This window comes from Poecilia reticulata, linkage group LG18 (assembly GCF_000633615.1).
Source record: "Poecilia reticulata strain Guanapo linkage group LG18, Guppy_female_1.0+MT, whole genome shotgun sequence".
Classification (NCBI taxonomy): Eukaryota; Metazoa; Chordata; class Actinopteri; order Cyprinodontiformes; family Poeciliidae; genus Poecilia; species Poecilia reticulata.
The window spans coordinates 14,746,651-14,760,835 of record NC_024348.1 but is presented as its reverse complement, the minus strand read 5'-3'; the positions used below and the strand labels follow the sequence as shown (position 1 = coordinate 14,760,835).

The window sequence follows — 14,185 nt, the reverse complement described above, 5'->3', positions numbered from 1 at the left end:
ATTTAGCCAATGCTCCGAATTGAGATTGTTTTTTCCAGGTCAGACTCCATTTGGTTCACCTATCAGGACTAAAACAGTTGTCATTGCTTATTATTTCCATTAATGTCATCAGATGCAACCATCTGAGTGGTCTAACCAGGTCGCTTCACCTGAGCTGATGCGCGTGTGTGTTGGCAGAATAGGTCAGCCGAGGTTAGGTCTAAGAGAATGATTACACACGACAGTGGGAGTGGTGTGTGGTGATGTGGTAAGCAATGCAAAATACCAGATGAAGATCCATCATGGACTGCTTCATTATGTTGTTTCAGTCCAAGTTGATGAAATTTGCATGCTATTGTCGCTTATATAATCTGTTTATATAGAAAAGTGTGAATTACAATATGTTATGTCTGTGTTAATATTTAAACAAAAAAATAATGGCTCAATAAAATGACTTATAAACAAAAATTATCACATTTTTTGTTTTAACAAAACATCAGCAATGACTCCTGCAGCTAAAATTATATGTATATTCATTAAATCCAAATATGTAGCATTTTCTTTGTCACTGGATATTAGTCATGTCTCCTTGTTCCACTTGAAGCAGCTAATCAATTAGTACAATAAGTGTGTTTGGTCCTGAGGGAAAAATATGACAAAGCAAAGCCTTGAGGTCACCCTTTGTGCTTTGTTGGTTTGTCTTCTTACACCTTCCTCTGGTGTTGAAATAAAAAGCCTGACACGCCACTCGGGACTCTCCCTGGAAGGTGGCGAGAAGTGGTTGTATTAACGCAAAGAAGTGGTTGACACTTGTTTTTTTTTTTTTCCAGGAGAGGATTGAGTGTGGCAAGGAGATGATAAGGAGTGTGTGATAGCTTCAGTTTAGGGAGTTACTGGCAGAAATGGCTCTCTCAATCTTGTGCTTGGAGTAATAGTTGGAGTAAATCGAGGAATGCTGATGTAGAGTCATGAACTGAGCTGAAACTTCAACATTTTGTTGTAAATATGTGTAGCAGTAATATCTGTTAGACAATATAATGTTGTGAAAAGGTCAAAAGGTGATATTGTTTTCTGTTTTTACTTTTGCTGTGTGTATAAAAATGATAAAAATAAGTAAATAAAATACAGTGACTGTCTTCAGCATTTCTGTCTAACAGAAAAAATATCAATTTAGGAAGAAAAATGTTCTCTGTGCACAAATTGACCAAAAACAGATCTTCTATGAAAGCTCTGTTTTGGTTGCTAGTTACCGTGCTTACTTTAACAGGTTGCCATGTTTTTTTCTCTAGCTTTAGTTCAACAGGTAAATGACCAGATTTTCCAAAAAAAAAAAACGGTTAAGGTTTTCATTTACAGTATGGCTTAATTTTCTTTTGACCTTTCTAACAGAGTCGAAGCGCACTGAGAATTTTTATCTTTTGCTTTGTGGAGATTCAGAGTTGACTGCTGAGAACACAATGCAAATTACTTCAGCTGGCATGACTTTTAAAGATGCATTTTATAAGCAAAGCATTTGAATGAAATAAATGTCTTTGTTGCAGGTGCGGCTGGTTGTGGAGCTGGTCTGGCCTCTGTTTCTCTTCTTCATACTGGTGGGGGTGAGGACCACCAATAAGCCAATTCACAAAGACCAATGTAAGTACAACAGGTTTATCCTGCATATAAAATAGTCTGGCATTTTTGTTCCTTTGAACATTTGTTCTCTAATGAGTGAGATTTTAATTGAAACTACTTTTTGCTGAGGGAAACGTGTTATAAATACATAAATATAAACACTTACTATTACAGCTCAAACTACCAGTCCAAACAAATTGGATGTGAAGTTAAAAGAAACTCATCTTTATATGAATGAATCATAGAAATATAGTCGTAGCTCACACGTGTAATTCACCAAGTGAAGTCACATGCTGACATCTGGATAGTATGACCAGAGTTGATCAGGAGATCTCATTTAATCGCTAACCGTTGCCCTTCAGTAAGGCGTGATCAAAGAACATGTGTTCATCTCATTTTGCTTTTTTTTTTCCCTTTTCAGGCCACTATCCAAACAAAGCCATGCCATCTGCTGGCGTACTGCCCTGGCTTCAAGGAATTATATGCAACATCGACAATCCATGTTTGAGCCACCCAACGCCAGGGGAGACACCAGGCCAAGTGAATAACTTCAACAACTCCATGTATGCTTTGGGATTACATTCATTACAATATTAGTGTGGCTTTTTGATTCAACAATTTGAGATCTTCTGTGTCTTTTCAATTCGCTAGAATTGCTGGAATGTTGATTGAGCTGCAGTCTGTGCTGGCAGACAGGTCTGTTCTCAGTAAGATGCAGTTGCTGGCAGATGATGTTGACCAGTGGACTTCAGTGCTGTCTAAAGCGGGACTCGGAAAAGGGAATCGGACTGGTAAGCAGTGGCGACTGGCCAACAGAGGGCGCAAGGGCGTCGCCTCACCAATGACCTCTCGTCACATTTGCTCGAATTAAGATATAAAATAATAACCAATAATAAAATTTAATATTTGGAAATATTCTTATCTTATTCTTATGATTGTAGTTGTGTCAGATAAATATTTTATAGTTCATCATGAGATAAACTAAAGTTGTTTCGTTCATCCACGCTCTCCAATTGTTTACGTATTTCGTATTGGAAACCTGTGTTTGTTGACTGACTTTTATTTGTCCCGCTTACGAGACAAAAGCTGAAAAAAAGATCGATTCTCTTCGCGTTTAAAATAACCCAAAACAACGTAAAAAGACCTCTACACAAGACCTCGTTTATTTATGTATGTATTTTTATTTTGATAGCTGCTGATTAAACTGAAAGTTACAACATTGACATGATTATATGAGTAGTTTTTACCGAGAAATCGATCAGAAGCGCCGTGAAAATGGTCAGATCCGCCGGATCCACCTCTCTGGCCGCAATGCGCGCTCCCGACACAGGGGGAACAGATTTTCACAGGGACATATGTCCCTGTGACAGATTGGCGACCTGTCCAGGGTGAACCCCGCCTCTCGCCCGGAACGTTAGTTGGAGATAGGCACCAGCATTCCTCCCAACTCCACTAAGGGACAAGGGTGTAAAGAAAATGGATGGATGGATTATTCATGTTATAGCTATCTCTGGAGGAGAGCAGGTCTTGTGGGTGAGGTCAAATTTGGTATACTCACGCCACAGTGGCACCATAGAAAAAAAAATTAAAGAAAGCCAAAATAGCCTTGTCATGCCTGCACTCAATCAAGGAAAGTATCCCCTTCACTTGGATGACAAGTTGGAGGATTTGTTAGTCCCCTTTATCCCTTAAAAACAATGGTGTGTGATTATTTATGATGCAATTTGCTATGCAGACTGACAGATCGTTTGTCTTGATAAGCTGCTGTTTTGCATTAGGCTCATTTAGTCTGATGATATTCAGATTTTCATACTGCACCTAATTTGCAAAAAGCCAATAGAGGTAGGGAGGAAGGGAGGGCTGTGCTGCTCAACAAGCGGCCTGTGGGCCATTTGCATTTTGGGGTCACCGGTTTGTAATATACAAGATTAAATCCATCAAAGATTTAAGCCTGGACATAATTAATGGCACTTGCCGTCTGAGGCGGGAGCACGAAAGATCATTAAGAAGGAAAGGGAGTGAAGTGCTATCAAAAAGGCTAAAATGGCAAAGGTGATTGTGTCGTCTTCTCTCTCCTTTTTTGTTTTGTTTTGACCATGGGCTGATTAAGAAGACCCAGGTGGCCATTTGTGCAAAGCATGTTCTGTTTCCTGGCCATCTAAACCTCCTGCAGTCATGAAGAGCATAATAATTGTCATCAGTAGAATTCAGAAGGTGAAGGCTGCGTTTCCGACGATGTAATTAATTCTAGTCATTCCCACAATACATCTGTCAGAATTGGACCTTTCTTACCCTACCCAGATAATTGACTGTGGTACCCATATTACAATTACAAAAGCTGTAATTGAATTATTTCATGTGGTCCCTTCATCATCAGCTGCAGCACAAGTTAGACTCCCAGGAAGCAGAAAACACGCACAAAAAAAGAAAATGGCACGGGTAGGCATGCAGGAGTGGGGACCCCTGCTGTGCGGCATCATTGTTTCTTTCAGTGATGAAGTGTAACAATAAGGCGATTTTTTTTGGAAACCTCCTCTCCTTTTTGGCAGCTAATCAACAGAGAACACTTTGGTAAATGCGTAGCATAAAATTATCTCGTCGTTCGCTCTCATCCGGCTGAGGTGTTCATCCCTCTTGCAAGGGATTTAACTGTAATGAAGAAAGCTTTTATTACATTTTTTTGGGGGAAAAAATATAATAGAATTTGTGTTTCTTTGGTCATTTATTCTAGACCAGTGTCTTCTTGAAAGACCCCATGATGACCTCCTTTTGAGTTTCTTACTAGCCAACAGATTTCAATTTAATTTGTCCATGTTCCGTTTAGGCTTCCTGCGGAAGAAAACAGGCCCGCAGCATCACAGATCCTCCACTGTGCTTCACAGGATGCATGAAGTGATTTTCCACACAATCGTTATTTGTGCGACATCATAATAATATGCATTGCAGAAAACTCATCTTACCAAAACATGTTTGCATTGAAATCCTCAGTAGAGCTCATGTAAACATAGAACAGAAAGTAGTTTAGCACTTTTCAGAAACAACCCGGATGTGAATAGCGTCCAATGGTTTTTTTTAAAAACACTTGGTGATCAGAAGACCGTCCAGTGAGTATACTCAATTTAGAAGTTGTTTTTCTTCATGCGTTCCCTCTTCCAGGAACCAGCCCCTTTATTGAAAGCCAAACAATTCACCATTTTAAAAAAGTGATTTTGCTTTTGGTGTTCCACCTTAAGCTTTAAAAACTGCATGTTTCAAAAATAATATCAAATTGTTGCAGTCTTTATTTACCATTGCATTTAAGATAACATCATCGGTATGTAGAGTTGGCATATTGGGTATTCATTGTGACAACGTGTCATGAACCTACAGATCAGTTCATTTTTGTTTCCGTTAAGAGGGTGCAATCAAAGCTCGGAAGGATGAGCAGAGAGTCGTACGTATGCTTGTGACCAAAAGAGTCTGAAAATAGTTTTTGCTTAATTGTTGTGGACAGAAAGTGGCACACGATTCTTAAAAGCATCAAATATGCTTTTTTTTTTTCTTTCTCGAGTTCAGTCGCATTTCTGAACAGCGTGTATGACTATGCATATACAAAATGTATCCATAAAACACTGTTTCTCCACATTTCTTTTTAATTAGTGATCCTAAGACGTATCCTACAAGACAGTGAAACCTTCAGCGCCCATCTGACAGAGGATTTGTCAGTTCCACCAGACGTAGTTCAAAGCCTCATGGATGCGAAGATTCAGCTCGGTTCAGTAAGTAGTCCTCTGCCAAGAAAACAGTAAAGCCACGTTCCCTCGGGTACCCATTCATTTCATGGTTAGTGTGACCAAAGCAAATTAAAAACTATTATACTTTTTCAAACAGCAAAATGTGCCCAAAAAAATAGCATTTCACAGCCTGTCCGGCAAGAGAAGCCTCTGTTTCGACATTCAAAGTGCTCTCCGAAGCTAATTTAACAAAGTGCAGCTTCAGTTTGCTAAAGGGAAACAAGTTTATCCAAATGTCTATTGCCTCATTGTTTAATGTGCATTAAATGTTATCAGATAAACTGGAAATAATTTTTTTTTTTTAATTATTGAGAAGAAAGGTTAAATTCATTGAATTGCAGACTGTTTGATGGCCAGAGAGCCTGGACATGTGAAAACTGTGGCAATATTGTATAAAATGGGTTAGAGGGAATTTTGAGCAGCCAGTCCATGTGCAAGTTAAGAGCATAGAAACTTCTTATCGGGGTTGTAATAAAAAATATGTTTCTTGCATATTGTTTTTATCCATTCATTAACAATAAGAAAAGTCATTTCTTTTTAAAATCACCTAGAAAGCTACAAAGACTTGCTTTGATACATTTCGGTACGTATTTTTGCTACAGGGTTACGACTAAATGGGAGAATAAACCCCTCGTGTGTCAACTTTTAGCCAATGTTGTCTCTTTTTTTTTCCAGACGACGGGCATCCCAAGGCCTGACAATGTGAGGAGCATCTTGTGTGAGGGGACAGATCTGGATGACTATGTCCAATTTAGCAGCCAAGCTGAGAGGGAGGCTTTTCAAAATGTCAGCTGCTCCCTCAGTCAACAGCAGCTGATTAAAACCCAGCAAGTCCTTCTACAAAACGTGGACGTGAGGAAAGTGCTTTCAGAGGTGAGTCTCCTCCTCGCCAACCTCCGCTGAACCAACATATTTCAAAACTTGTCTAACAAACTTTTGCTTAGCAAGTTTTGAGTACTTTGGAATAATGAAAAGGAATCTAGGATGATAATATTTGGTAAGGGCTTCACACTGATTGGATGAAGTAAAAATGGTAATCTTAATGAAAGAAAAAATCCTACTGTTTGGATTAATCAAGGCTGTATTAAAAATAAGAATTTAATGAGAACTGAACTTTTTACAGCGTTCCAAGATGATTTAAGGAGTGGCAATTTTAATAGCTCTAATATATTTCAAGCCTCCTTTTTATAAGACTCAAACAATTTTGGATTTTTTAATAGAACTGGAATTAAAAGTTAACTCAATGTTTACTGGAGATGCACAGATTCTGGATTCGCCTTAAGAATTATAATTTATCAATATATAAGAACATCATTTAAAACCTGTAGCATCCAGTCAGCCCAAACTCCATAAATCATTGATGAGAGAGGGTTTACCTAAATACTGTTGCTGTAGTGCAACACTAGGTTGTCTAAATATTAAAGCAAATTATTAATAGTAGTATTAAAGCATACTACTATTGACAAACAGCCAACCTGTAGTTAGTTTTACGTTTAAGATTCTTTAAGTTGTAAAATGTAATACAGTAATAAAATTAAACCATAGCTATGCATATTTTACATGCGATGTTGACCTATAGAAGTTATGTTCGGTCATTGTTTCTTTCTGGTTGAATCTGTTGACTTATTTTTCACCAGCAAAGACTAAAACTGAATTAGTTTATGTTCATGGCTCATCGCTTAACAAAAAAAATTGAGAAATTTTTCTATGACAAAAAGTGCTCTAAAAAAAGTTAAATGTTTGTAGATTTTGACCATCATTTGATAAATTGGTTGAAAAACTGTCATCATTTTTACCAGAGAGCTATTTGCATTTGGGTGATTCTCTCCACGTGTTTTGGTCAGATAAACAGTAAAATTGTCTTTCTTTCACCTCTTCCCAATTTTGCTGTCGGAAAGCAGGACAGAAATTGTGACTGAACAGTGTGTGGCCCATTAAAGTTTATTTTTTATTTTTTATAGCGCCTGCTTTAAAAGCACTGTTTGGTGCTTGAATTGGATAAACTAATCATATTTCGGCGCATCAGCAGACAAAAACCTCAAATTAAAGACATCTGTGCTGTTACATTCACTGTACTTGCACATATTGTGGTGAGAGACAACAGAACTGACTAAAACGTCTTTTCCTAATTTGCTAATCTATTTTGTTCTTCTGGTCTCCATTTGCAAGCTCATTTACAGTGTTTCGCAAAATTATTCATACTCTAACATAATTAGATACTGCAAGGTTACAAGCTAAAAGTTTGTATTTTATGTTTTTATAAGAGACCACAATATGGTACATAACTTTAAAGTGGACAGAAAGTGGCACACGATTCTTAAAATACCTTACAAATTAAAATGCATCTGAATTTGACCCTCTATTATCCTTTACCCCCTAATAAAAGTGAGTACTGAGGGAGGTTGGGGACATGGAATCAGACTGAGTCATATTTACTACCAAGACATTTGGTTGGACTAAAGGAAACTCTGGAAAACTGTTAACTGACTGTGGAAGGGAAAAGATGTTGATGCGTGGTTTGAGGGGGCAACTGCTAAACTAAGACTATTGTCGAAGGGAATTGAAGAGTTATCAAAATGCGATTTCATCACTATTGCAGAGGTGTCAAGGTGGTTAAAAAGCTCCCCAGTTAGCCAGGTGGCACAGAGGAATAAGATTTGGCTTGAGACGCCGAAGCCTCTGTACGCTGTAGGGGCTGTCATGGTTGGCGCGTCTTTTTAGTGTCACATGGAGAACTGGGACATCACTGGTAGGGTGACATCCTGGGCAGATAGTCCTAATTTTTAAGCAGCAGGACCAAAGTGTGCGTCGGAGAGGAAGATCTTACTGACGATTGAACCTTGGACTAAAGAGGGAGTCCAAGGTTTTTGTCCCAGCCGTGAAAACAGTGGACAAGGTTTATACCATTGCGGAACTGCTGAGCAAACGCATTCAAAGTTTTTGTACTTTACAATTTCTTTTTGAAATAGATAAGATAAAAAACTTTATTGTCCACAGAAATGGAAATTTGGTTTTCGTAATCAGTCAGATGCCTCCCATAAGAACAGCAATTATAACACAACATCATAAACATTTCCACATAATGCATAACAGAAAGCTAAAACATGATCTGCACTGGCGAGTTCGTTTATTCCTCTGGTTTAGGAGTTTGATAGAATACAGCAGCAAAGCATCATCAATCGCTTCCTGGATGGCAAAAGGTCAAACTCACTGCTCAACACATGAGCACATTCTCATCACATTCTGTTCAACGCCAAGCGTAATGTACCATGAACAGACTAACTATGTTAGATGACACACATTTTGGACATCAGTAATTAATTTTGAACCCATTTTCATATTTATCAATGTATCGGTCATCGAGTTTTCCATCACTAGGTATTGGAAAGAGATTTGCAGCTGAAACTGCAGCAAAAGGTCCCTTGAAAAACTGTTGGAATAGGGAGTCTTTTGTAAAACGAAAATATTAAATTGAATCATTTTTATCCCATTTCAGTTATGCGTCATGTTGTGTTGCTCATTTACATGAAACTCTCATAAAATACATTGAACTTTGTTGTGATTTCAAGGGCATTTTGTCAAGTGCAGCGTTGATAAGGAAACTTCTCTGAATCATAGTCTGTCTGATTAATGTAAAAAAAACTTTCTGAATAGAAAACATGAAGAATTGTCACTGAATACTCTAAACATTGCGAGCAATACCATAACACTGTAGTAGTAGTGTCATAGGTGTTGATGTATATATGTTTTTTCATCTGTGAACCTATTCAATATATGCAGCTACATAATAATTACTCATTTAAGCAAATGTTTTCCTAATTTATTTATTTATTTTTAATTGCCTCCCTTTCCTTTGGGGGATAACGAAAGCTTGTACTTTTCTTTGACTTTATCTTTGAGAGAAAATATATGGGACAGAAAATCCAATAAATAAGTGATAAGGCAGGAAGTTCGTAGGAGAGAGCTTTTTGAACAATTTAAGCCCACAGGCGTTTTCAGACGTAGAAAAAAAAGGGAGGCCCAGACAAGATATGGTGGAAAAGCTCTTCAGCGCCGCAAGCAGATAGATGGAAAAGAACATCAGTGCCTTCACACTTAAAGCTTGACATTGCTGAGTGATTGTGATAACAACAACGGCACTAAGAAATAGACAAAAGGAAGGAGTATAAGGAGTCTATAAACTGATCTCGATGTAGTTTCTTACACCTTTGGGTGTAGAGGAAGTATCAATACGTCGTCCTCAATTATCAGAACCTCCTGTCGTATGCACATTATTTAAGATAAATGTGAGATTGCAATAGTGTTAGAATCCCTGGAACTTCTTCACATTTTGTTAAGCCGCAAAAACAAACATTAGTGCATTTTTATTGAGATTTTATGTGATACATGAACACAAAAGTGTACAGATTGCGAGGCGGACGCATATCTTTCAGTACTACAATGAGGAAAAAATGTTGGTGTCTGTAAGTACAAACCTGGTAGAGCCACACCCTAAATCAGAAGTTCATAATGTTGGTCCTTGGGGTCCACTGTCCTGCATGCTTTAGGTGTGTCCCAGCTGCTGCAATGACTGGGTGATTAACAGGCTTATGCAGCAACTGCTAAAAAGGGGATGCAAACATTTGAATCAGTTGTGCTGGTTTAAATGAAGCACCTAAAACATGCAGTACGGCGGGCCCACAGGACCAGAGTTGGGGGACAGATGCTTGTCAGATTTAAATTAATAGAAAATTCGAAAACCGTCTATCTTTTTCCATCCGCTTAACAATTATGCGGCATTCTGGGTTGGTCTGTCACACAAAACGTCGATCAATCGCAGTGAAGTTTGCCGTCGTATTGTGACGAAATGTGGTAAAAATCTCGGGGGATATTTTTCAGAGGCGCCACATATCATCCTAATTCTTGCACTAAAACAAAAGCTTGTAAAACAGTGAAGTTTACAACCAGAAAGCAGTTGTGATTTGTGATGGTACCGACTTAATGTACCTCTTAATCGGACTCCTCGTCCGCTGATCATTACCAGGTGATTTAGCGCCATCTTCCTCAAAATTAGGAGACTCCAGTGAATCCCATTTTAATTTCCTTCTCTCATTAACAATGAAAGTAAATATCTCCTTTTATTTAAACAAAAAATATTCAAGCTTTTATTTGAACAAAGTGGTTTGTTTATATTTTTTCTCCTACAAATTGTTTCTCATAAATCTCCTTTGTGTATTATCCAGACATGACATCTACTCTGAACTTTCTTGACCCTTGTTTTTCATGCGTCCCTATGCTTTGGGAGTTAAACCGCCAAAGACGAAGCAAACACTCTTTAATAAAGGCTACCGCTGACACTTGATGCATGAAGCTGACGGTGGTTAAAAGGGCGTGCCATTTATTTCCCCCTGATCGCATTCATATCGTAGGCTTTCAGAATGTCACAGGAACGCTAAGTAGTACTAATGCCAATCTAATAGAATTGTGTTTGAACAACGCTGAGACAAAGGTTATAATTACATCAAATTATGAGTGAACATAAACTACCCTTCGTGTTGACTGGCAGTGAAGATGCCACATAACCTTAAAATTGTGTTGTTGAGGATTGATCTTGTGATGAAAACTTTGCTACAGATCTTTAACATCGAGCAGTGAAGATTTGTCTTCTCCAGTTGTGGTAGCAACAAATACTTGCATCCTAAGTTAGAGGTATTTGTCAAATTTTAGGTTTTTAAACTTTTAAAAATTGGTTGCCATTCTTGCCTAAATGGACCATACTTCTTTTTCCTCCACCTGAGCATGCGCTCTTTCCCATTTTCAACAATAATTGAGAGATTGTTAGTCATTTTGAATGTGTGCTGATATTAATAGCCGATATTTATTTCCACCTTATTTCTGTTTGTGTTTCTGGAGGAGTAGGGATGGAGGTTGGTCATGTGGCATTTGTTTGGAGACTGTGATCGTGATGCAGTTCAGGATTAGGCGGTGTTTAACTGAAGCAGAGAGACGGCAAAAACACATCAAATATATATTTATAATATCTGTTTCCAGCCATAACAGCAATATTAATATCTAATATCACATTTTCAAATCGGTACATCCGTCGGTTGTAACCCACCAAGACATTTAGATGCAATCTTATTACCCCCCCCCCCCTGACCCCCGTGCACTTTGACATTTAATTTAAAGTAACAAAAGAAAAGTGAAATAAAATAAGCTACTTTTGTATAAAAAACAATCCAATTTGAAATGCTTCCAAATGTTAAAAATCTGGTCAATATATTATGTTGCCTTTTTAAGGTTGTGAATGAAATATAATAATACTACTTTTACATAATTTAGGGGAACACACTAAACTACATGTTATCTTGGTGGCTGTAACAATGCTGGGTTTTAAAAAAAAACAAAGAAATATGATGCTAGATTTTGTTTTTATATGTTGGTGAAGAAAACCGACAACATAAAGCATGACACATTAATAACCATCAAACTGCACATTATAGTAATTGAGAAAAATATCCAACAGCTTACGTCTATGTTTTCTAAGCACAGTTAAAATACCAGACATGCTGCTACACAACTAGATTTTTCAAGGTTTTTGTGCCAGTGAAAATATTTTTTAATCAGGGAAACACATTAGTAAGTCTGTTTGGCAAAAAATGAATGTGACCCTGGAAATTTTAATTCAAAAGTTCAGATGGAGCTGGCCCTTCACCGTCCCCTTAACACGACAAAGAGCTGTCATGTTTTGAACTCTCACGGTAAAAAAGAAAAGAACAAGGGGATGGGAAAGGATGAGGGAACGGATGAAAGGTGTTTTTTCCCTTCCTTTTTCTTATTCACATTACCACCACTTCAATGTAATTGGACTACAGAAGGTAGTACAATTTATAAAGAGAGGATAGATTTTTTTTCTTCCATTTTTTTTAAAACAACTACAAATTTATCTTGTGCATTTCTGTTCAGCACCGCTTTTACTCCTGTTTGACCACATTTCACAATAAATACATCAGGGGTTTGTTTCTGCTTGGTTGCATATATACAGGTGGAAATTTAACACATTCATTTTTTGCAAAATAGCTCAAACTCTGTAAAGCTGGTTGTTGACAGCAAATATCAATTAAATCTCTGGACAGGACTGTGACGTTCCCACGACTAGCCAAACCATTCCATTTTAGCTCCGGTTTATTGTCCCGCTGGAAGGCGAAACTCTACCGCTGAACTGTTTCAAGTTAGCAGCCTCACACAGCATTCATTCCAGAACTGCACTGTATTCAGCTCCATTCAGCTAATAGCCGTCTTGTTGCAAATTCTCCTACATGTGCTATGGAAGTCTGTGGCTCCACTATGACTATAGCTACTTTGGCCAAGTGACATGACTTCCGTAATGTTGCTGATAATTTTACTGTCAATGTTTTTGCGTTGTGGCTAATTTCTCTCTGTTTCAATTATTCCTCAAGATCCCTTCAGCTGCGGACCTGAATCCAGTGGACACAGAGGCACTAATGAGAAAAACCAGTGCAGACGCACTGCCATTGATCGAGAATGTGAGTGTTAATTATCCTCACTCTTTTTTTTTTTTTTTTTTTGAAGAATCTAAATATCCTCTAGATCAGTGTTTCTCAACCTTTTTGGGCCAGCGCCCAAAAAAGGTTGGGCCAATAAATATATCAAATCTAATTAAAAACATAAATAAGTGATCGGTTTTTTACTGTTATGGTCTGTAAGATATTTATTCTCAGTACTAGATATGGTCTCAACAAACCCATGGCACTTAAACAATATTATTTTACCTTTTATCTGGAAATAGTGTCTGTTTATTCTTGCCATACTGTCCTCTGTATTAATTATTGCTCGAAAGGTCTTGCCATACCAGTTTATTCCTCTGTATTTACTTTAGTTTCTTAGTTTATTCTTGCATTTTGTTCTTCATTCATTTCATTTAGTTTCCTTTGATTAGTATCATCTTCTCTTGGTTTATTGCTATGTCCACTTTAGTTTCTTTCCTGTTGCTAGATTTCTTTTATCATTTATTGACGCTATTCACCACCAGTAATTTTCACTCATCACCTGCTGCGCCGCCTAATCGTTATGTGTTTCACATCATGTGATGATTTTTTTCACTGTTCAGCGTCGTATTCTCTGTTTTTATGCCATAATTCACATCTAGTTCGTCGCTCCATTTTATGTCCCGCTTCTCCTGTTTCAGAGTTTTGCGCAATGTGAACGTCTTTTTTTTTAAGCCCCTAAGGTGCAGGGCGGTCGGGAAGCGTATTGATGGGGAAAAGGCAGACTGACATRAACCTTTTAAAACAACGGAAACAATTTCTGCATTCTGATTATTGAAATTTAAAAGTGCTGTGTTGTTCTATCACCCCCGTTTCATAGCGGACCACTTACAGCACCGGTGTTAACGCTATAAAATGAACGCCCTCTATCGTGGTATCACCCATGGAGGGATTTCTTTATTTCTTTATTTAAATGGGTTCATTTTTCAGAGGGATACACAGTGATTTTAGCTACCAGTAGCAGGAGAACGGAGCTGCGCCAAGAAGCTAACAGAAGCTAACAAACACTAGAAGAGCTGCCATCAGTACAGCTGCAGCCAAGCATGGTTTAATGTTACACAAGACAGTTTTACCAAGTTGCTCAAAGTCTAAACTGGCATTGTTGTGCATTTAAGGTGTAAAGTTTACCTTCGACCAAACGCCCCCCWAAGRCATCCCAGTGCCCCCCTTTTGTAAAATTGTCCGCCAGCGCCCCCTGCCGTCCTCTGAACGCCCCCTGGGGAGCGGTACCGCCCACGTTGAGAACCGCTACTCTAGATGATAGGAATGTTA

At 38.1% G+C, this 14,185-nt stretch overlaps 1 protein-coding gene across 6 annotated transcripts in view; it reads left to right on the top strand.

Annotated features, from left to right (window-relative positions):
• The window catches only part of abca4a (ATP-binding cassette, sub-family A (ABC1), member 4a), a 60,649-nt gene that overhangs the window by 33,952 nt on the left and 12,512 nt on the right, over positions 1-14,185 (top strand). For all 6 annotated transcript variants that reach the window (XM_017310259.1, XM_017310257.1, XM_017310261.1 and 3 more), the window contains 6 exons: positions 1,521-1,614; positions 2,015-2,156; positions 2,245-2,384; positions 5,233-5,351; positions 6,042-6,239; positions 12,806-12,892. In XM_017310259.1, the coding sequence (XP_017165748.1) occupies positions 1,521-1,614; positions 2,015-2,156; positions 2,245-2,384; positions 5,233-5,351; positions 6,042-6,239; positions 12,806-12,892 (780 nt within the window). The remainder of the gene's footprint in view (positions 1-1,520; positions 1,615-2,014; positions 2,157-2,244; positions 2,385-5,232; positions 5,352-6,041; positions 6,240-12,805; positions 12,893-14,185) is intronic.